This window comes from Bombus fervidus, chromosome 15 (genome assembly GCF_041682495.2).
Source record: "Bombus fervidus isolate BK054 chromosome 15, iyBomFerv1, whole genome shotgun sequence".
Lineage (NCBI taxonomy): Eukaryota > Metazoa > Arthropoda > Insecta > Hymenoptera > Apidae > Bombus > Bombus fervidus.
Window position 1 is genome coordinate 9109360 of NC_091531.1, and position 24783 is coordinate 9134142.

The 24783-nt window shown below is 37.0% G+C and overlaps 1 protein-coding gene across 5 annotated transcripts in view; it reads right to left on the bottom strand.

The window, feature by feature from the left end:
• Positions 1-24783, bottom strand: part of LOC139995122 (uncharacterized) — a 325767-nt gene that overhangs the window by 29851 nt on the left and 271133 nt on the right. For all 5 annotated transcript variants that reach the window (XM_072018308.1, XM_072018309.1, XM_072018311.1 and 2 more), the window contains 4 exons: positions 14796-14863; positions 14316-14576; positions 12978-13199; positions 6854-7082 (listed from right to left, as the gene is read on the bottom strand). In XM_072018308.1, coding sequence (XP_071874409.1) covers positions 6854-7082; positions 12978-13199; positions 14316-14576; positions 14796-14863 — 780 coding nt within the window. The remainder of the gene's footprint in view (positions 1-6853; positions 7083-12977; positions 13200-14315; positions 14577-14795; positions 14864-24783) is intronic.

Genomic DNA, 24783 nt, shown 5'->3' on the forward strand with positions numbered 1-24783 from the left:
GGGCTGGCATTTAAATAGCTCGAAAAACAGGGTTAAGTCGAGTTGCGATTAAACAAACTAAATGCATCTCTCGTGAAACGTCCCTTTTATTTACATTTGCTTTTCGCGACATTTTATACGAGCCTATAGTCGCGTCCAATTGATCGTTCGTGAAAAGAAGAACATCTTTCTTAAGAATTCTATCAATCGGCTGAAGCAAATGGCTGAAAGATTGAAATTTTCCGAAGAATCGGGAAAGAATTTTGGCAGTATAAATTAAGATAGAATTGGGAAACCTTTAGGAACCATTATTGCGATTTGATTGATATTTTACATAAAAGAATCAGTTTTTAAAAAGTTATACGGAGTAAATGAAAAGTTGGTTGGAAGATTGAAATTTTATAAAAAAATTGAAGGAAGCATTTTGAAGGAAAAAATTTAGATAAAAATTGGAAAATTGCTACAAGCCTTTTGTACCGTTTAATCGACTTTTCATGAAAATAACAACGATCTTTTAAAAGGATTATACCCAACAATGAAAAATTTGGTCTGGAACTTAAAATTTTGGAAAGAATCGAAAGAAATACTCGAGTCCGAGTAAAACGTTGGAAACTCTTTGGAAAAATATGCTCGTATTCAATCTTCTCAGTGTATTTCAGTTTCCAATTTTGAATCAATTTCATAACAAGGTTATATCGATTAATTAAAAATTCAATCAAAAGATTGCAACATTATGAACGTTTGAAAGGAGTTTGAAAATATTGATTTCATAAAATTGCACGAGCTAAAATTACGGGACGAATAATTATCGAGCTCGGTAAAAAAGTAAATATTCTTAATACATTGAATCAAAGATCGAAGTACGAACGAAATTGAAAATATTCCAACTGATATATAAAACTATGCAAAGGGATGAAAAGGCAAGTTGTGTTTAATTTGATGAAAACTCGTCGTAAGGAAGAGGTTCGTTTAAGTCCCATTACAGTTTAAACGCGAAAGAAAATTTTACCCCGGTACAAGTTAACAGTCGAACAAATTTCATCTCTTTTTTTTTTTAAATTATATTCTTCAAGTATATATTCGTTCGATGTTTAATTAATTCCGCGTACGATTAATTGAAATAATGATGTTTGCATTACGTAAAATCGTTGATAGCATAGGGATGGGGGAATTAATTATGCGCGTTACAGTCGAATTAATTGTGTTGTATAATGAGTAACGATTTACGATATGAATAAATCATTATTGAGAGAGAGAGAGAGAGAGAGAGAGAGAGAGAGAGAGAGAGAGAGAGAGAGAGAGAGAGAGAGAGAGAGAGAGAGAGAGAGAGAGGAATATTAAAAGAGGAACAGAATTATCAACTTTCGTTCTGTTGGTATTTGTCTTCGTTTGATCAAGTGAATATTCTGTTCGGAATTGTATACCGATATTAGTGTTCATTGTGCTTTAATTATACAATATTTCCCGGGTTCAATTCACATGGCGCAGCATCTTTCGTTTTAAATAATTTATCTCTTGGTATTTGCTATGTTTAAACAATTTTATACAGTAATTTGGTGTGTAAGATACCAAAAAGTTATATCAGTTAATTAATAATATATTCTTTTGGCGATAAATTTTGACTAATTTGCAGAAAAATCTTTTTCTCAATTATTCATTTTGTTGACTTCATTTCTGACTATTTGATAAGTTTAAATAATTTCAAACAGTAATTTTATTTAAAAACAGATTTAAACAGATCTACGTCAATTTTCCTAAGTTTATTTTAATATTAATTTTATCATGTCACAGTAATCTAAATTTTTCCATTTAAAAAAGTTTCCACTCTTTTTCTCTAACCGCGCATCAAACAAACAAACAAATAAAAAAAAAAGCAAGAGAAAAAAAAATACTAAAATCGCAATATGATTAAACATTTATATCGATATTTATTTTATCCGTAGGAGTTTTATAAATTTTCAAAATTTACTTGAATAATAATTTACCCGATACAAGAGATTACATTTTATATAAAAGAAAGACGATATGGAAAAATGAATTTTCTTTAATATTACTTCGGAGCAATTTTCTCGACGAGTTTCAAAAGACCCCCGTCAGTATTTCTGCGTACAAATCAATCTAAACTCGGAAAAAATCGACTGCAAACATTCCCAATAAAGTGCGCACAATACTTTTCATTCGCGATTTTCGGGGCACTCGACTCGCCAGCAAAATAAAATCTGGCGCGACTCCACCCTGGTGAAAAAAAGCCCACTTTCCCGGTAGCTTCCATCGTGGTGGCGGTCCCTGGAACTCAATTTTTCACATCAACACCCATCTGCAGCCTTTTTTCCACGGTACGACTCGATCGAATCCAGTCGCAGCCTAATTACCATCAATTCCCCTGCACTCAGCCGGTCGTAACAGGCGGTCTAATTCAATTTTACATCACTTACAACAATGCAGCCATTCCATTCATCGTTATAGATCGTTCGTTTCGATCCTCCATTTAATAAGCCGCGAGACAAAAGGAGATACGATATTGTGATGTTGACTCTGGATTTTAATTAACAGCCACGATGATTTATATAGGTTACTGTCGTTCAATTCCAATATTTCGACTTCATTGTGTGCACTTTAACATTGATTTATACTACCTGAATCCTAACGTTCAGACAAAATAATACAGTAATGAAATATACTAGTATTCAAATACTAGTAGCCCGGTGCTAACTCAAATACTAATACCCAGATACTTAAATATTAAATATACTACCAATTCAAACATTACTAGTCAAATGTTCAAATACTAATCGAATACTGGTGTCATGAATTTTCATCCATCAAGTTTGAATCTTGGCTCACAAACTATGAATTCTAGAGGCTCTAGGCTCAAGGCTCTAGGACCAGTATAGGCTCAGGATGTTTCGGATCTCGCATTATCGACTCTTTGTACATTGAATGCAATTGAATTTTGTTAAAGTCTACAAATAACTTCTGATCTAACAAATTTCCAGTACTGAATAAAAATCGTCGATTATTCAATGGCTGGATCCTTCATCCTCGATTGTTCGTTCGTTTCGATTGCCCAGCCATTTAATAAGCTTCGAAACAAAAGGAGACGCGACATATTCGGTCGACTGTGAGCCAGTCTCATCCCTCTGAAATCCTGTCAGCCATCGCTCGAACGGATCCAGACACCGGATTTTCCCCTTCTTATTTCGCGGCCTGATCTCTCCTCGCGCTTTAATATGCCCGCGATTACGCGCCAGCTCGCGACTTTATTAGAGAACCGTGCGAGAGTTTCTTCCGGCACTTTTCAAGGCCATCCTTTTATATCCCACGCGCTGTTCTCCCGCGAATTCATATTTTTCGCAGGAGGAAAGACGAGAAAGAGGATTTCGATGGAATATTGTCGTGATCCGGGGCTCCTTGCCTCGAAACAGTTTGATATTGTGCCAAATTGTCGAAATTTACAAGTTTCGGGAATTTCAAAATGGGGCGCCTTTGCGGTTGTCTTTGAACACGAACGAGCGAGTATCGTAAGAATCTTTGGATTGAGAATTTTAGCGAAATTTTGGCGGACCTTCGATTTTCTAAAAGAAATTCACAGCGTAGAATTTTAAGAAAGTATTTTCTACACAGAAAATATGAAAGTTTTGCGGTAGTTTGAAACCGTTTTCAGGATCTTGGAATAAGTTGTTTCGGGATTGGTCGTGAAAATGAAGGGCTGGGTATAATGAAAATCTTTGGCTTGGCAGTTTTAGCCGGATTTTAGTAGATTTTTCGTTTTCTGTGTTTCGAATTGTAGGGGAATATTTCACTACAAAGACGTGAAAATTTTGGTCTGTTCCGAGTTTAAAGCTGCTTCGGGAAACTCGAAGCGGAGTTCTTAGATCGATTGTGAAATCCAGAGGTTGAATACTGGCGAAGTCTTTTAATTTGAGGTTCTAGTCGAATGTTTAGTTTCTGAAAATGTTCTTTAGAATGAATTGTTAATCTCATTTGCAAGCATACGTATAGAATAGAACACAATTGTCCGGTTCGATGGAAATTTAATTTCCTATCTGATTAAGGAGAATTGATTTCCATCTACTAATAGAGTTGTTTCCCGGCAGTAGTTTCTCAAAGTAGAGGTGCAGGGATAATCTTCGGATGCTCGAGGAATTTCCAGCATTAAGTTTTTCGACGTGAAGGAAGGAGGAAAGAAAAGAAGAGGGAGAAGACTAATTCACGGCTTGAACAGAACCGATGTCTGACCATATACGGTTCTTTACTACTCGCTGCTCCTATATATGACCTACTTACCAGAACAAACTCGAACATGGGTTTTTGTTTCAATCGAGACTCGCCATTTATCCTCGCCTAAAGCTTCGAGAACGCGTTTTTCAACTTTCATTGGAAATTTACTATCTATTCTCACTTACAGCTTAAAGAACCAATTTTTCAACTCTTATTCCAAATTTACCATATATTCTCACTTAGGGTTTAGACAAAGTACCTTCCAACTTTTATATCACATTATTCCAATTGATTTTCATATTGAAACTTTAAAGAACGAGTTCCAAGCGAAATTTGAATTTGTCCCTTCGATAGATTCGAAGAATTTTATTTATGGATCATTTGTTGGAACTTTAAGGAAGAAGTTTCAAAGGAAATTTGAATTTGCTCAAGTTTCTTCCAGTAGGCTCGAAGAACTTGGTTTACGAATTTTCAGAGGATTAAACAAATTTCACTTGTTGCAATTTTAAGGAAGAAGCGTTCAACGAAATTTGAATTTCTTCAAATACGAAGTACGATAAAAAATTCGAATACGAAAATTTCACTGACACGATCAGAAGATTCGAAGAATTTCACTCGAGAGGGGACTCGATTCGACCAACGCTACGAATCGATTTTGCATAGACTAGAACTAACGCACCATACAGAGAAACATTGATCGAATAAAGATGAATATTATCGATTCGAATCTAAACCCAACCTTGATCCATTAAAAAGGACAAATTAATCACTAAATCACTAAAAAAAAAAAAAAAACACACGATATACAATACAAAAAGAAGAGGAGAAACAACAGAAAGAAAGTAAAGAGGAACGAGAGATCTAATTTTCCGTTGCGCTCATTTCAACGAAAATAGCAACTGGATCCGGAAATAATGGGACACCCGTTAGACACGGGACAGGGCACGGACGATTAAAAGCGATATGTTACGTGGCGCGAACACGATTGCACAGTACTTGAACGAGAAGAGAGTGGTTGAGTGCAGGGTCACATATATTGACATTCCGACACGTGTACCAGCCGAACCGTCGGATCTCTGTTTAATCCGACGCAAGCTGTTTATTTATGCGCGCACAAGCGTCTTCGGTATGCGATGAAAGGATTATCGCGACATACCGTCATAATTACACGCCGTGGCAGCAACCTCGACACCGATGCTTTTGTCTGTGAACGCTTTGTTGCGTTTGTTTGTTGCTACAGTCGGAACAACCATGACGATACCTCTTCCGGATGAATGCTTTTCACGTCTCTTTCGTATTTTGTTACTCGTTGTGTTTCACTGTTCGTTGCGTTTTTTGTGCATTTTATTTTCCGTTGCAACCCTTTCACAAGTGTATCATAGTTTAGTAGAATACTATAAATTTCACGTCTTAACCATTCTCAAATTAACGATGCAATATATCTCAGAGTAACCTTTGGAGGAGCAGATTCTTATAATTTTTCTGATATTCGTGTTACATTACCGTGTACGATTCCATGATAAATTGGACTACACGGTCCATTTCGAATATTACGATCAATCTGTTGCTGTTGTGAAGTTGGAGCAAATCGTAGACTACTATGGGATCGATAAACCACGCTCACACACAGACAATTCTACATCATTGCGTTACTCCGATAAAAAGAAGAGTTCACCCGTTAGACTGTAGACTATGCTTGCTGAATTGGATTTCACGATTTCATTTCCATGTTCTACACTTTGGACTTTAGACTTTGGGTCCTAGTTCGCGGGACCCACGTTATTGATCCGAGTCATGAGTGCCAAATTATGAATCCGAAATTCTATTTTGTCGATCAAGCTTCAGAGCTTCACCCGTTAGACTATAGACTATGCTTGCTGAATTGGCTTTCACGATTTCATTTCTATGTTCTACACTTTAGACTTTAGACTTTGGGTCCTAGTTCGCGGGACCCACGTTATTGATTCGAGTCATGAGTGCCAAATTATGAATCCTAAATTCTATTTTGTCAATCAAGCTTCAGAGCTTCACCCGTTATACTATAGACTATGCTTGCTGAATTGGCTTTCACGATTTCATTTCCATGTTCTACACTTTAAACTTTAGACTTTGGGTCCTAGTTCGTGGGACCCACGTTATTGATCCGAGTCATGAGTGCCAAATTATGAATCCTAAATTCTATTTTGTCGATCAAGCTTCAGAGCTTCACCCGTTAGACTATAGACTATGCTTGCTGAATTGGATTTCACGATTTCATTTCTATGTTCTACACTTTATACTTTAGACTTTGGGTCCTAGTTCGTGGGACCCACGTTATTGATCCGAGTCATGAGTGCCAAATTATGAATCCTAAATTTTATTTTGTCAATCAAGCTTCAGAGCTTCACCCGTTAGACTATAGACTATGCTTGCTGAATTGGATTTCACGATTTCATGTCTATGTTCTACACTTTAGACTTTAGACTTTGGGTCCTAGTTCGCGGGACCCACGTTATTGATCCGAGTCATGAGTGCCAAATTATGAATCCTAAATTCTATTTTGTCAATCAAGCTTCAGAGCTTGAAATTGTAGATCTTTTGTTGAAATATCGTTGCATGTCGCAATCGTAGTTTAAGTAACTTTTAATAACGAGTTGAAGACTGAGAAACTTACCAATCGAGGGTAGCCTTGGCGACGTACTGCACCTGATTCTCTCTGTCAGGATGCTCATGACGATCGTTGAGAGGGACTACCGAGTGACACACGAGACGAGTCTCCTGTCGATTTACAATCGTCAGATTGTAAGGTGACGCTTGTAGTCGAGATGCTATAGGGTCCAGAGCCACCCACAATTTATTGTCCACCACCCATGATGGATAGGAGCAACGTTCGGTTGAATTTTCTGGAAGGAAAGGAGCGATACCTTGTCAGAAAATTATTACGTGTTATTTCTTAGAATTGAGAAAAATTTCATAATTCCAGTGAATATTTCTACCGCGTATTATTTACCAATTCGTCAATTTCATTGTTTAACAGACATTGGCCTGTTACGTATCGATTTACTAATTTTAAATGCAACCTAAGAATCGAAGTAAAACGCAGTTAGACGTCGAAAGACGCGATGGATGCTTTACTTCTCGAAATAATGCAACTCTGTCGCTAACACGGTTATTCCTTGGCTATTCTCGAAGCGTATAATGCAACTAGAAACTCATTCCAAGCTCTTCAAGTTGGCCAAGCAAGTCTTCCACCTCTGATAAACGAGCTACACCTAAACTGCGTTCTCCTTCTTTCCTTTATATCATAATCTTTGTACTTTTTTATCATTGAACTGTTACAAATTGAATTACACGACTGTCGAGTCTATCCAGAATTGAATAGCAGACGAACAGCTAGAATTTTAATTTTCCATTTGCACTGGCCCAATTACGAAACGAGCCGACTAATTAAAAATATTATTCCATGGCGCGGGGAGATGGAATAATTTCCAAGTTGTTCGAATAGCCTGTTAATTCGTTATTGTTACGAAGTTACGCAACATAGTTAAGAGAACGATAGTTTGGAATTTTGCTGACAGGATTTCAACGGAAATTGGACGAATTAAAGCTTGTAATGACTGTAAACTTTCTTTTTCAACCTCGTAACAAGATTTCAACTCCTCGAATTTTTATATTTATTGCATTTTTTATATTTATCGTATTTTTTATATTTATCGTATTTTTTATATTTTACAGAATAGCCTCTGTAATTCAATAACATTTTTATAGTACATGCATATTTGATTTTTCATACGCAACACGGTAAAAGAATTGGTATCTTCTGATGAAAGCAAGAGAAACGAAATTTTACGTGTACTTCCAAATAATCCAGAAACTCACAAGCTTTTCCACAGACGGTTCTAATTTATTTTTGATAATTAGTTTGCCACTTGTTTCTACACTTGCGATTAATTAATTAATTTTGCTCTCGTTTTAACAAATACATTTTTTGATATCCCCAGGAAATCACGTACCAATAACAATTTTTTCGTATTTCGAAGAAATTCTTCGAGATATTTTTGAATTTTACAGATATGCGACCAAGTCGAAAGTAACCGAAGGAGTACAGAAAAACGAGGGTTGGTTGTGTATCTTTTCGAGTAGAATTGTAGAAAATTGTTAACCGAGACACATTTTAGATGGAAGTTTTAAAAATAGTTACGTTCGACAGATGGAAACGAAGAGAAACGTGAATATTACTGGATTTCAGTAGTACGAGTCAGTATATGACGAGACGTGCATAGGTACGTCATATAATTTCATATGAGTCACTGTTTATTTTAAATACAGCACAAAGTAACGCAGATCCAACATATCGAATATAAATTCTTCTTTCATTCTCATCAAAGCATTTCATTTTATAATGAAAATTGCAAAATAATCCATTTTAATGACAGGGTTTTTAAACATTCGTAAGTCTCTCTCATTTTACGCTTTCGTTGTTCCTCTTGTGTCAATAAAATTCTATATTTCCAAATTGCTTCTTCACAAAATCGCGAACAATTGTATCTTTATTGTCATTCAACAATAAAAATTGTAAGATACATCATTAGACTGTGTTGTTTCTAAATATTTGTAATTGTTGTCCCTTGTCATATTTTAATTTCAATTTTTAACTGAAAATTACACATTCATAAACTCCGTATTTAATTTCGTTCGACCATTTCATATTGTAATAAAAAATTGTAGAAAAAATTTATTTCGCTTCAAATTTTCTAAAAATTCATCGTCAGGTTCTCGCTTTAATTTTCGATTGAAAATTATGCGAACGTCTCGACGAATAAAGAACGAGTGAGAAATTTATGAAATAAGGATGAGAAAATGAAATCAGACGTGACAATTTTTAATGATAATTCGGCGAGACAGTGGGAGAACATGCGTGTCCCATCGAGGTATCGATCGCCTTTCAGCGGAGGCGTCCTGTACGCCACATACTTCGACGCCTGTGCATTTTTAACGGTCCATTAATTCGCGCACAGTGATTGATAGCTGTGAGCAGTCGACCATCGACGCGATAACTGTTTGTAGGCGACCAGGACTCGCGTTTATGTTGGATTATTGCATTCCTTTAGGAGTATCGCTATTATGCTACCTACCAACTTACTTTTTCTTCTGTTCCTTTCTTTCATCTTACATAAATCATAAATTTATATTTATTATTTTGCCATTTATTTCTATAATCGAGTATTTCATCGAACAAATTTTCAGTGTAATTACCAAATGAGTTATTCTATATAAAATCTATAGCGCAATTAGTATTATGATATAATCGTTATGCCAAAAATAAAAATGAAAAAATACGAAGCAAGTAACAAAACAGATTTCCATACAATGTGCCATAATCATATAATAAGAACCTTCGCTCGCTCTAAATGCAAATTATGCGTATCGATTTTTCGTTAAATCAATTATCATAAAATCCTGTTACCTCGTCACGAGTCTAACATTTTTTATCGCGATTCTGGACACGTAAAACCGACAGGCAAAGTGAATTTAGCCCGTCGCCTATTATTTCCCACGAGACGGGAAGAACGTCTTTTTTTTCGTTTTTTATAGAAAGCTGTTCAATCATATTGTAAATAATATCGGTGCACGCCTCCGAGTTCACCATTTTATGGTGGTGGTTTTCCTTTTTATATTTGGTCTTGGAGCGTGGTAGAACATGGACGGGGACGATCCTTGATTTGCATCGAACCGCAATCTCTTCTCTCGAGGAGAACGAAATGAATTCGAGACGGAATAAAAAAGGAAATATCTCGAAGGGACCGTAAATACCTTGGAACAATATTGAAACTTGAAAGTAACTCAGTGTAACGTGGAAAGTTTCTGTTTGGAGATTTTCCTTCCTGCTTTTTTATCGTCACTTTGTTTCCTGCGTATGTATAGGATGCAGAATAGAAGGAATTTAGACGTTGTTTTCGCGTCACATAATTGAACATACGATTTGCGCCTTTAGGAAAATTATTCCATTTTCATTGTCTTGCGAATTATTAAACTTTCTTTTTAACTCAAATTAGCAATCTCTCTTATTAATGTCATTTTGTGTAAAACCAAGTTGGTTCGTGGCTCGTGATTTTACGTACCGGAATTATAACTTTTATTAAATCTTGCTAATTATTCTATTTAGAAATTTTATAGAAGAGCACCGGTGATATACAAAAATTTAAATAAAACTGATAAACAATCTTTTGGTTCAAATTTTTAATTTTAAACATTGACACATTGCGTAGCACTTTCTATGAGGATCGATTCGCGTTACGCTTAGGACAATTCTCTGCAGAAAGAATATAATTATTAAAATCAAAGAATAACATTGTGTTATTTTATATCTCGATCATTTCTCGTTTTATTACCTGCACCAAGTTATTCATCCGTGAATCGAACAGTTTAGTCAATTATCGTATTAAATCAATTTTTATTTCAATGTGCTCGGTTCGAAATTCGGGATGTTTTGTTAAAAAAGGGGAAGAATTTCGAAATTTCGAGCAAACGATTCGAGCGTTTAAGCAGCTTAGCAATTTTTCCACGCCTCTATTGCAACATTGGCTCGAGTGTTTCGTTAACCCCATTCCCTGGCGTTTCCATTTAAACTTTCCAGAAGGCAGATTAGTCCCTGGGATCTGCAACCCGCTTTCCTCGATCTCGTTGCTGTCCTATGGTCGCGATTTGGTTCGGTTGAAACTCGAAAATGGCTCAAATACGTGTAAAAAACGCGTTCGATTAATAAAGAAATAATCGCGACTGCAAATTACGAGCTACGCTGTGTATAATATTCCTTTGTGCGTAAGGCAGCGTTTTTAAAGCTACAGATTTTTTTATAGGGATTGAACTGAATTTTCTTAAATGCACTGCGCATAAGAAAATCAGGTTTCATTTTTATCTTTAACTAAAATACCCAAATAAGAAGGTTATAATCGTACAAATAAATAATTAAATATAACGCATTAAAGATTCAATCGATTTACTAAATTTGTTAAATTAATTTGTTAAGTCTGGAACAATATTCTGGAACTGTGTGCTATATTATTGTTCAGAAAATATCTGAAAATAAATCCTGGCCAGTGGCAGGATCGCGCAATCAGTCATGTATCCGGGAAATTCAACTGGAAGCGGTTTACCGCAAAACCAGCAACAAGATCATCTCCATCTAATACAACTGTCTACTCGTATCCACGTTCATAGCTTCACAGGATACGAGGAACGGTGTATTTAAACCGAAACTGGGGCAATGAACCGAACAGGCCGATCGACCATGATGATCCGCTCCACTCTGACCGAAGATTGATAAATTAAAATGGTAATGAACGATCGAGCTGTACGATGAACCCCCAAGAATTTCATTTCAGATGTCAGAACGTTGAGATGTTCTTTTACTCCACGAAGAACATTATAATAATTCCTTTCATAGCAAACTTTTAACGAAAGAGATGGTTTGTTAATTTCTTTAAATCTTGTTGTAAATTTTTCGGAAAGAAACTTCTAACGACAAAAAACCACAGTTAGATGAAAAATTGCCTAAAAGGATATTTAAACAACGAGGCAAAAATTCAAAGACAGAGACCATCGAGCGTTAAGAAAATTTTTGACGATGGAAACTCACGATTAGATGGAAAACTATCCGGAGAATATAGGAATCTTTAATCTGCGCCTAGCTTTATAAAAAAAAAAAAAAAAAAAACGGGACAAAAATGCAGAAACACGACCTATAAAGCCTATACAACGTAGCCACGCAAGGAATTCGGTTTCAGAGCGGAGATTTTTAACCTCTCGGCAAGAATTTGCGGTAAAATTCCAGGCTAGGCCGATCAAAGATTCGCGGTTGCAGGTAAAATCAATCCCAAGAATGTTGAGAGAGGATCGAACGATGCTGGTGATCGCCTCAATTTGGTTAACCATGGCTGCAGAGGGCAGAATCATCGCAATCTAGCAAGGCTACGTGCAGTTATGCGATACCATGGAATACCCCAAGTAGTTGACGTCGACCGCCGCGCCAGTGTGCCGATAACACGCGGCCCAAGAATCCGATTTGGTGTCCATGGACACCGTCATAGTTTACGTTCTTCGTGCCCTGGTGCTATCGGTACCCGCGGTTTTCCCCGCGCCAAGACGCACGATCATCAGTTAACGATAACGTCGATGTGCCAACAATTTGCCCGCAGGATCGCTCCTTTTCACCTGGCCACACTGTGGTGGTGTACGTGTCACTTCGTATATCTTCGATTACATGGATGTTGGAAGAGATTTCACGTGCACGGAATTGGTTATCAGCGAATCGGACAGAGGTAGATTGATTTTTATGAAACGAATGTTCCAAGTGTTTTGTAGAAACGACGATATTATGATTTTAAATGATTTTTTAATATTTGTCATAGACTTTTCCCAACGATGGTATCAGATTGGTTACCGAGTACTGTCGCGGAGATTATTTTACGAATAGGGATTTTTGCGTTGACAGTTTGAGTATTGGAAACCTAATAGTGACATTATAGGGATATTTTACGAGACTAGTTTTAACTTGGGAATTAAGCGTGCCTTCTGTAGATTGCTTCGTGAGTGGGCTTTCTCCTACAAATGATGCTACATTAAGCTAGTTTACAATTGAAAATTTAATAGTGATATTATAGGAACATTTCGTAAGAGTGGTTTTAATTTGTCAGTTAAGTGTATTTTAGTAGCGAAGAATTTGGCGCTGCCGTACTAGAGATTATTTTGCAAGTATCGGGATTTTTTGTATATAAACTTTGTTTATAAGCACTTACTCTGTTTCATCTTGAACGTCTTGGCAGCCTCCTTAACGCTGATCAAGCCAGTACAAGAGGCATCCTCGCTTTGCGCCAAATTCCACGAATTGTTCGAAGTTTGTTCATAGATGAAGCATCTATAGCTGTCCTCGTCGCTAGTTTTCCGCGGAGCGTGCAACCTCGCCACTAGATTGTGCGTGCTGCTCTCCTTCCACGTGGCTAGGCACTCTAGTTCCACATCTTCGAACAAAATCAAACGTTACGTCGAATTAGGTATGCATCACTTTGCTTCAATTACAAATCTTAACTCGTAAATCTTTTTAAGATAAAAGTAAAACCAAAATTCTAATTACCAAATCTCTGCCAAATAGGATTTCCGCAGAACTGTTTCCTAATTTATTCAAACCTGATCAAACTTCGTCAAACCTTAATTCGAAACACCATTAAACTACCCAATAGTGGAAGAAATAATACTTTGAGGCTATTTAGGACGACTTTACGTCAAATGCTAAGCTACAGGAATACTTCAAAGCTACCAAGAAAAAAAGAAAATGGTATTTTATTTTTGTTTCAAGGCACTGGATGTCCTTGCAGAAATTTCGGTCATCGAATAAAAATCCTCATCGTTGAATCATGAATCTTCTGACCACCATTAGCTTCCCCCAATTACACCGCGATGCATAACGATTCCAATTACGAGGAAGGCTAAATCGTCCGCGGAGAAAATTATGGACGGAAATATTCTAACCGTTAATAAACCGCACCGCAGCCGCGTAGAATGAATTATAGCGGCACGAGCGTTTTCCCTTGGTATAATAATCGCGGAAAATCGGTCGGACAAGGGGTAGCAGCAACAAATGGTAATTGACAGGGCCGTTAATCATTCGCCGGAAGTTTCACTGACCGTCACAGATTCTCTTCCACTGCGTGTCGTGTTAATTAACGTCGTCATTGGGTATTTCTCGGTGCATGAAGAAAAATTACTGTTCTTCGCGTGAAACTACCTGATGGACAAATATTGCAGATATTTATCTTACCTTCATCGAAATTTGTTCTCGAAAAAATATATTTATTTGGAGAAGAATACAGAAAGGAAGATATCGTCGAACAGATCGTGGTTATTCGTGCAAATTCATATTTTTATTAACACGAGTAAATAGTTGCTTGAAACTATAGATGTTATGACGAGTACCTTATTTAGCATATTTTCTATATTTCTCGATATTATGCAGATTTTCAACATTTTTATACGTTTCAACTTTCTACGAACGTGTAATTTTTATGCATAACAATACATGGAGATAAATTTACGAAATCTAAATTTTCCAAGTCAGAAGAGCTTTAAAGTATACTCACCGACGCTTTCAGAGGACAGCACATTGGCACACGCCTGGTAGCGGAAAAGCAATCGCGATTCTTGAGTGCAGGTTTCTGCCGCTGATAACGGCGACTTACACTCTCCTTCGCCGTGACTATACGTGAATTCTAGGGGCCCTTTAAATGGACAGGGCATCGGAGCTGCCCCCGTGCGAAATAGGGAAATTAATATGGCATCGCTTCTCAACTCGCTGCATATGAATGGCAGAGTAGGTTTTGGCGACGCTGTGATGCAATAGGCTGAAAAAGAAGAATCGACGAGGAGAATTAACATTTTTTATTTCCTTCCCTTTTTTCCTGTCTACATTGTTCCCTGTCTTTCGAATATTAATTAACATTCTCGTCATTGGCATTGAAACGTACCAGTGAAATTGTTCGGTACTTCGTTTTCGATAACTAAACAATTTCTGCGGACATTTAAAATACGCGTTTAAAATCGATTAAGGCAGGTAAACTTACTTTCTTTATACTGAAGAACATTCGGATGCTTCATGTGCATGACGATGCACCTATAGCAATCTATCTCTCTGTAACAAAGAAAAAGAAAATTCCGTTATTATAAAGTCGAATGATAAGACAAATAAAAAAGAAATAACTCTCTTTCCTATTCTACGTTTGACACCAAATAAAACGCTACGATAGACAATAAAGTTCTGCTAAACGATTTCGCGCAAGAAAAAGGAAATATCCAAACGCCGTTGCGATCAAACAAACTCCTTCGAACACTTGGTCCATTCGGAAAACACAACATCTCCAACTTCTTTCTAACGTAACAGGGATCGCTCTTAAATACACTCACATCTGAGAAAATCTGCAAGAAAAGATAAAACCAAGTGTACTAACACACGCGATTCCCAGGCATTTGTACACGATGAAAAGACAAACTTCAAGGCGCAATAGAGACAAGGGCGGTTAGATAGAGGGTGGAGAAGGGATGACTGGTCCAAGAGGGGGCAAGTAGTATCACGTAGCTACTTAAAACTTTTCGAGCTTGTCTTGTGTCCCTACTAGTTGCCACCTTGCTTACTTAGCTCTGCTTCGCAACTTCTACCTTCCACTGTAGTCTCTTTCTCTTCCTGTCTCTCCCTTGCTTCCTGTTTCCCACCCCTTACATCCTCCTCAGCTTCCTGCTGGCTGGGAGGATGAAGTTTACCTTCGTTTCTGGCTACCTCCTGTACTTCTTATCGAACGTCCATATTTTTCTTTTTGGATGACATTTCTTTTGACGTAATTGATTCTTCGTTATTTTTAGGTCGAAAGAGGTCCGATTGACGATACGACCAAGCTTACGTAGTTTGCAGAATTTAATAACATTTATCGCGTAGAGTATAAAGAATAGAAACTAAGATTAAATAATGTAACCTAACTGAAATTCAAACTACTACGATAACACGTAGCGTAAGAATATCAACGAAGAACTGAAAATGAAAGTCTGGCAAAATGCTTAAAATTCGGCTGAAATAAAATAAAAGGCAGCAGGATATTCCCAGGAAACTAGAAATCAGCAATTCTATTCACTGCATACCCAAACTTTAATTTAACCAAAATTTTAAAATCTTCTCTACTTATCTAATATGGGAGAGACCAAATTTCTTCGCGCGTGCACAAAATTCGTCTGAAACAACGCTGCACGTTCTTTCTGTTATTTCCTTTTCCACGAAAGAAACTCGCGCTCATTTGTATCTTGTACATTTGTACGTCTGTTTATCGACAGTTGCTCGTTATTTAAGCCTCGAGATGGTCTCAAAGCGCGAGATCAATGCGAGCGAGCATAAAAGCAGACTCGAAAGATAAATATATATGCGTGAAACGCACGCATCAGCAAGTTCAGACGTTTCGCAACGCGAATAGCTAGCCATTCGTACACTTCGAACGCGGTTCATGGTTCATAAAAGAGAGGACGGAGATGCGTGTGCGCTGGTCTCTGACGTTTATAAATCGACTGTTCCCAAGAATATCGTCTGGAACTTCGCCGTAACTTTAAGATACACTAATGGATGTTTTTCTTACATTAAGTCGCACGCTTTTGGTAGCAAAGCCTTACAAGCTCGTGTAGAATGTTATTAGACCATTATAAAAGAGAGTTTTTGTTAGGAAATCGGTATGAATACAATACTATTTGTAATTGATAATTAATAATTTCTATATTTCAACTGTTATTTATTCTACCGTATTATCCGATATTTTTGTCCCAATGTATTTTACCGCGTATGCGTGTTTTTCATTTCTTTTTTGCGTTCATTCCTCTATCAAATAAAATACTCCTCTTTTTCTTACTTATTAAAACATAACTAAACTGCGTTTATTGTAAACTACGGTGTACACGTCTGAATATTTTCAAATTTCCTCTCAAAGCAAAACAGTCGCCGAACGATTAATCTTCTAAAGTCTGCCCCGCTAAAAGTATAAACTAAATGAAAAATTTGTTCGAAAGAAAGGAGCCAGAAATTTCCAAATTTCCCATCAAGGCAGAAGAATACTCGGTCGATTAACTTCGTAAAATAGAAAGCAACTAGCCTCTCCAAGGTCTGAAAGGCGTCTCTTGGAGCTGTTTCGATGGAAGAACACCCTCGTCCAAGTTTTCCACGTTGGCCTGTACATGCAGCCGATCTACAATTCGAAAGTTGTCCAAGTTTGTATGCATGTCAACGAAGCCGCGGACACGGTATCCGAGAGCGGTTTCTCGTGATCGCATTTGGAGTAACTATCAGGCAACCGGAAGCGAAGGGAACGCTCTCTGCCCTTCAGCTCGTGAACCGCAAACGGCTCGGAGTTAAACGCGCCGAACCCGACCGCTTTTGTCGACCCAACTCGACCACTCTCGTAACTTTTACCCAACCCCTTTCATGTTTCGTCCGTTTTTTACATTTTTTCTTCTTCTTTTTTCGTGCTGGCTAAGGCGACGAATTTCTACTTTTTATTTATTTTTTGAATTTTTTCCTTTTTTTTTTTGAGGGTAGTTTAAATGTACCGATGTTGCTGTCAGAAATGTTGTTTGGATATTTGAGACAATGTTCCGAGCGTAATTTTTAGTGATCGCAGTTATGGATATTTTAACGCACGATGTTTTTGGAAGACTTGGAATTTGAGCGTACCTGTTGATGCGTTAGTTTCGTATTATTTTAATATCGTATAATGTTATTACGTTATATTGTAATTTTCTTTTCTATATTTTACGATGTATAATAATGGATATTGTACAATGTTACAATTTTCAGAATTTTCACCGCCAGAAATTTTATGGTGAATGTTATAGTGAATATATGTTTTCGATATAGGAACGCTGAAATTTAATGCACGAATTGGGAAAATTGATTTATACGATGAATTGATTGAACGAAATGTCCTAGGAAATTGAAAAAGTTAATGGGCGAGATTGAAGTTGGGCTGGGTAAAAAGATTCGCTGAAATAACAGATTTCGAAAGATTGAAAAGTTCTCAGACGAACATTTCGAAGAATTCGAAAGATTTGGGAGAGTCGAAACTTTAGAACGGAAAATACTAAAAGATGGAAATATTCCAAAATATTTAGAAGCTTGATGAAACGACAAATTTCAAGTAGCTGGAGGAACGAAAGAATCTATATGGATTATTCTAAGCAAAATAACGATACTAAAATTACACATCCACTATCCAATATTCAAAATGCCTCGTATCAATTAAATCTCCGTTTCTAAAAATTGCAATAAAATTTCTAAAAGTACGCTCTTCTCGCCGACTGGTTCAAAACGTCGAAAAATACTTCAATTTCTACGAGTAGGGTCGTTGAAAAATCCAACTCGTTAGCCCATAAACGCTTTCCGATCTGGCAGCTGCGACGTGCTCTCAGGATCGATTCTACAACTTCCGGATTATTGCCACGACAACTCGGACGTTTTATCGTTTCTCGATGATCCGAAGAGTTTCGCGGCGATCTTTTAAAGCTCGGTGCCACATCGTCCGATCGTTCTGTTCTCTGTATCGTTTGAGACGCAACGTCGAATCGGCCACTTTTACGACCTCCACGATACTCACCAATGATCATTGTTATCGCTTACTTTTATTTGTTTGTTCCATTCGGGGTTCGAATTGAAAAACGCAATCAGAATAGTGCCGAAATAGCGGAGCACTGTGGACAAGGAGACTGTTAAAAGTTATGTTGTTTGGATTGTTAAGTCGGTAGTTATACCATCGATAAAGCGTGTTTGATGACTATGTTTAAGTGGTCGTACAAATGGTAGTACTAAGATTCTTATCGCAGACTAGGGATTTATCAAGAAAACTCCTAGAAAATAATCCTAACCTAAGCTTAAGTGACGTTTAATGGCTATCTTCGAGTGGCTGTAAAAACTACTAGATTCTCTCACCCTAGATTACGAATTTCTCAAAAAGATGTCTGAAAAGTAAACCTAACCTAACCTAAATCATCAAAAGCCTAAACCAATTATAACCTAAACATAAGTGATGACTCATGACTATGTTCAAATGAATGTATAGATGATATCAATAGGTTTTTAGGATACGTAGTAGTAGGTAGATAAATGAAAAGCAACCTACACCTAACCTAACCTAACCTAAATCACCAAAAACCTAAACCAGTCCTAACCTAAACATAAGTGATGACTCATGACTATGTTCAAATGAATGTATAGATGATATTAATAGGTTTTTAGGATGCGTAATAGTAGGTAGATAAATGAAAAGCAACCTACATCTAACCTAACCCCAATCACCAAAAACCTAAACCAGTCCTAACCTAAACATAAGTGATGACTTATGACTATGTTCAAATGAATGTATAGATGATATCAATAGGTTTTTAGGATACGTAGTAGTAGGTAGATAAATGAAAAGCAACCTACACCTAACCTAACCTAACCTAAATCACCAAAAACCTAAACCAGTCCTAACCTAAACATAAGTGATGACTTATGACTATGTTCAAATGAATTTATAGATGATAGTAATAGGTTTTTAGGATACGTAGTAGTAGATAGATAAATGATTTGTCAAAAGGAGCCCTGAGGAGAAACTCTAACCTAAATATAAGTTATATTTGATAACTACGTTCAAACGTAATATAAGCAAACCACGCTTGAAAGCGGGTAAGAATCGAAGCAAGGCGCAAAATACTTCAACGATACGAGACTACCCAGATTCTATATTTAGATAACAGATTCGATTCCTTGAATTATGAATATTTTCACCCTGAATCATGATATTTTGTCGCAGAAATTTGGACTCTAAATAAAGTTTCTCACATCTTCAAAGATACCAGGCTATCTTCAAATCCCTCTACAACAGCGTAACTATATCTTCCGTAAAGTGTACCTCGAATAACACCAAAATTTAACAATGTCCTTGCATTATCCCCTCCATTTCAACTTTATCTCCAATTAACCCACTCTCCATTGAAACTCCGAATGTCCTCAAATATTCGCTGCTATACTTCATGAACAGCTTAATAGGCCAATATACGAGACCATGAAACAGTTATAAATCCTAACCTATTCACGTGATTCGACTGCGAAATCCAAAGATGTAAACGTTACGACTGAGAAGGGTTAATCCGCGTGTAAAACGAAAGTAGGTCTCCTAACAAGGGAGTGGGAGGGGCAAGTATAGAAAGGGGTGAGACTGGAAGAATTTCATCCATAGGTTATTACGAGAACACGTTCTTTTATCGTGGTGTGAGAGTTGATGAGAATGTTGATTAAATGTTTCAGCGAAGTTTCGCCAGGGAACCACTCCAATTACACGGAAGTTCCATCGGCGGACACGGTGGTTGTAAGTGAATCCCGACGGCCTCGAATCGAAAGTGATACCGTAATTGAAAAAGAAACGAATGTAAGGGCCGTGGACCCATCGCGGATATCCAATCCGAATTTTAATTTCACGCTCGCCACACGTGTCCACCGAACGTATTACCACTGTACTCTCGCTATTCGAGTTTTTCAAATTTTTATTTCAATGGCCAATAGAAATTGTAAAGTTATCTCGGAAACCATAACGAATTGTAAAAAGTTTCAGACCATCGAATAAATTCGGAGAAGCAAACAACTGTTTGAAAAAAAGTTCACCAATTAAATATCTGTCTAAAGAATCCACGAACAAATAAAATAAGCTTCTATAAATTGAAATCAATTGGCAAGCCACCTTCAGAATCATAGGAGACGATTCCAAATGAAACAAGTAATAATTTAAAAAAGCAACCTAGGTCCACCTAAATTAAATCTTTCTTTTGCGGCTTGCAGAAACTGATAAAAGAATTCTTTTAGAAATACCAGTATAATCTAAAGTTATCTTATAAAAACTATGAAAAAAAAATTGTTTCGAAGGATTAAAATGGTCAACAAATAAATTCCGAACGAAAACGGTGGTACACGAAGAGAGGAGAAAAGCGTTTTTCATCGAACAATTTTCGCGCTGTGGCTACTCTTGCTCGTAGTTATCAGTCTGTCGATAACGCCGTTGTCATTACTCGTAGATTGCAACGGGAGGACAGAGAATGAGCTGTCTCAGCGCGATCGTCGTGATTTATTTATGCGATCGCATCGAAAAAACAAGGGGACGAGTTTTTCGTTCGTTGACCTGCTCGTCGAAATAATTTATCGTCGATTATTTATTGTATTATCGTTCTTTTCTTTCTCTCTCTCTCTCTCTCTCTCTCTCTCTCTCTCTCTCTTGCCTGACGCTCAACTGGTAAAATTGAGTTCTCTAAACAATGGACGATGTTTCATAAATCTTCTTGTCTCTGTTACAATAATAAAGTCATGGTTTACGATTTATTTGTTAATTTGGAATAATTTTTTATTGTTCGCAGGATAACTCGGACATTTGTTTGGATTTGTAAAGTTTATTATTTTGAAAATTCAACAGACATTAAAGAAATCAAAATTTCATAATTTCCTGAAGTTATGTTTCGAGTTTCTGAATTAAAAAAATCCCAACAAAGCAAACGAATCGTCGCTAAACGAAAAATTAACCGAGAAATATAACACTTTTTATAGTTTTTGAAAAAATTTCAGTTAATATCGTCCGTGTTAGGTATTTAAAAAAAAAAAAAAAAAACCGTTTCGTTTTATCATCAAACGATCGCTAATTCATCGTCCCTGGCTAAACGCATTTCACGGAATGCTCACGAATCGCATAAATCTCGCGGTTGCGTTCGTAATGCGTTTAAAAATGATTCATCGCAATGCCCGCAGTTTCGGAAACAAGCAGCATTTGTAACCAACGACACGTTCTCCTTTCCACGCTGGAAAAAAATCGTCGTAACTTTTTCATGTTCTAAATTTTTCATTTGTAATTCGACGTTGGAACCAAAGACAGCCACTTTTTATTTAGATCGCATTTGCGTTGGATGGAAAGTTCTGGAAAATCTAAAAATTAAATTCTTCGCGTTTGATTAGAGTTAAAAAGAAATTTAGGCATGCTAATGATCCTGATGAAATTTGAAATTCGATGAAACAGGATACCCGAGATAATATAAAAAGTTATAATTTTAATTTGATTAAACAAGCACTCGAAACAATTGCGGGAATCCAAGACAAACAATTTCAGTTTTCAGAAAACACGGCGAGCGATAAAAATGTTAAACGAAAGAAAGCTAAGAAACTAAGAAGACTAAAATTAAAATTTGAAACTTCTTTCTAACCTACAACTTTAATAGATTTGTCAAAGATGAAGTTTCCAGGAGATTAAGAGCACTAAAATTTATATTTAAAACTTAACCCGCAACTTTAATAAATTTATCAACGTTTATCAAAGTTTCAGCGAAATTAAGAAAAATACCGTTCTAAGTGAAACGAAAACTTTGAGAGCACATACGGGAAAGTTGGAAAAAGAACTGAAACGAAGGGAAAGCCATAACGCATTAATTATATTTCCCTGGTTCCGACGCGTGGGCTATTCTTCTTTTTCCACCCCTGTAATGGGACGCGGCAGACGAAGCGTATTTATCTCCGCGTTAAGAGAAATCGGCCATGTCAAGTCGAGTATTCGCATTTTAACGAGAGCCTCCGTTAAAGTCACCTCGTCACGGCCACTCGATAATTCCGATGCCTAGTCGAAGCACGTGGATTAATAACGCGCCACGAGAACCAGTCATAGAACGAGCTTCGTTCCTTATATCCAACCCAAACCCTTCTCCTCCTTTTTCCTCCTCCTGCAACTTATTAACAACGACCCCATCGAGCGTAAACCAGAATTCCGGAGTTACCGATGAATGAGCTATAATTGATGAGCACCTTGGTCCTCTGAAAGCGACGGGGTGAATCCGGGATAGCTGATTGTTAGGCGGTATTCTCTGAAAAATTTTATATCGAGTGTTTCATCGGTGAAGATGAGCGAATGATTTGTGCCTGTGTGTAGATTGGATTATTTTGAAATAACTTCTAATTAAATCTCGTCGAATCTTTTCTTCGTCATCGTCGCTCAATTCGCTCTAATTAAGTAATCGAACCAGCCAAATTTCTGAACAGATTATCCTTACTCTTCTTTCCTCTGAATCCTTGTCATTCAATTTCATATATACATATAGTTTTCTTAAAATCTTTCGTTTCATTAAATTGTTTATTAGTACCCAACCAAAATGGGATCTACTCTGTTGCACAGACGGTTATTGTTAAAAATAATTTATCACAAACATCAAGCCTGACATACTCCACTCTGCAAGTATCTATCGTTAGAAACAATTTGCTACAAAGATTCCCTGTCTCTCTCTTTCGAAATCTCTGTTCCATCTTCAACGATCGATTCACCCCAATTACCAATCACAATCAAACGATCCTTCTTCAGTCTTGAAATCCTACAACCATCGACGATCTAAAAATTTCTTTCTCCCGATAAGCCCAAAGGCTGTTCCCACTGGGCGACAACACGATAAAAGGGGTAGCAGGATATAGAAAAAAAAGCGTTGGGCTCGTTGTTGGGCGGACATGATCAGCGGCAGGCCGGTTGTTTGTATTGTCTAATAGCCGGATGGCGTGCAAGGGTGAGTTTCACCCCTTCCTGTCGAATGGCGGCCGCCACCATCTCGTTCTCGGACATGGTTTATTGATTCCTCCGCTGCGTAAATACGCACGCCACTCCGTGGTCCCTGCTAACGACGCCCATGAGGGCGTCGCGACGCGGGCTGCGGCTAACGGCCACGAATTATCGTACACGATCGCTTCCACCGTGCTGACCCCGGTTTTTTCCGACGGTTTTGTTGCTTCCTCTGTGATCCGCCGACGATGGCTCCAACCACGTGAAAAGGGAAATCGAGGGTGGAATTTTTTAGTAAATCTTGTTGATGGTTTTCGAGGGGTTGGTATTAGGACGCTTTGAGAAAGTCGAGAGAATTTTTGTGGAAGATCTCCAGGTTGATTAACGATAAATAAAGGGGACTTGACTCGCTTTGCTTCGTTTATTTAAGCGACTCTGAAATTGTTCCAAAAATTGTACCTGAATGTATGTATGGTGTGTCTGATCGTATATTGTCCATATCTCCTTATTTCGATAATATTGTTCATTTTGTCGTATTTTATCCACGTATCTTGGAAACGAAAGACATCTAAAAGAATTGTTCAGAAACATATATGCTTATTGGATGCATTGCACGGTACGTCTGATCATATACTGACTGCATCTCCTTGTTCCGACAATTTCGTCTGCATTTAGAACCTCGTTGGAATTTTTATTGTACGAAGTTTCGAAGACGCGATGACTGAGAATTTTTATGAAAATTGGAAGAAGGATACATGGGTTTTAATAAATTATGTTGCTGACCGTCGTCTCAATGTTGAAATTGAGACTGTTAATTTTATTATAATTTAAGAATGATGACGCGGAAAATTGGCGGGAATCGAGATGTTGTTTAAATATTTGTAATAGAATATGAAATGGAATATTTGTCTTTGCGTATCTTTGGCCGCTGCGAAACGCTATTTACGCATATATGTTCAGCTATGGATAATAATTTCACAGTATTATTCATGCAAGACAAAACATTTAAATATAATTATACATACCAATCTGTCGTGGATTATGCTTTGAACTTAATTCCGGTAAATATTAATTGATCAATGATGTTATAAAATAATATACATATATCGTCGATAATCATATTGCAATTTCATCAGCAACGTTTACCGAATTCAAGTCAAATTATTCATAATCAATTATTAACGATCCATTTGTCGCATTTACCTCGCTCAAATGTTAATAAAATCGTAATTAAACCGAAACTTTAAAATATAGTCATCCAATATTTTTTCTTCAATTTTTTAAAAATTAAAAATGAGATACACAGCGATTACGGAACTCTTCATAAATCCAGAAAATAAAATAATCATTATACAGAAAAAAAAAAAAAGAAAAAATAAAACCCTAAGATATCACATCGTAAAATGAAATAATCCCAAGATAACTTTTAATAAATCCTACTTTTAATTCTTTACATTAAATAACCATAAATCAGGATAGA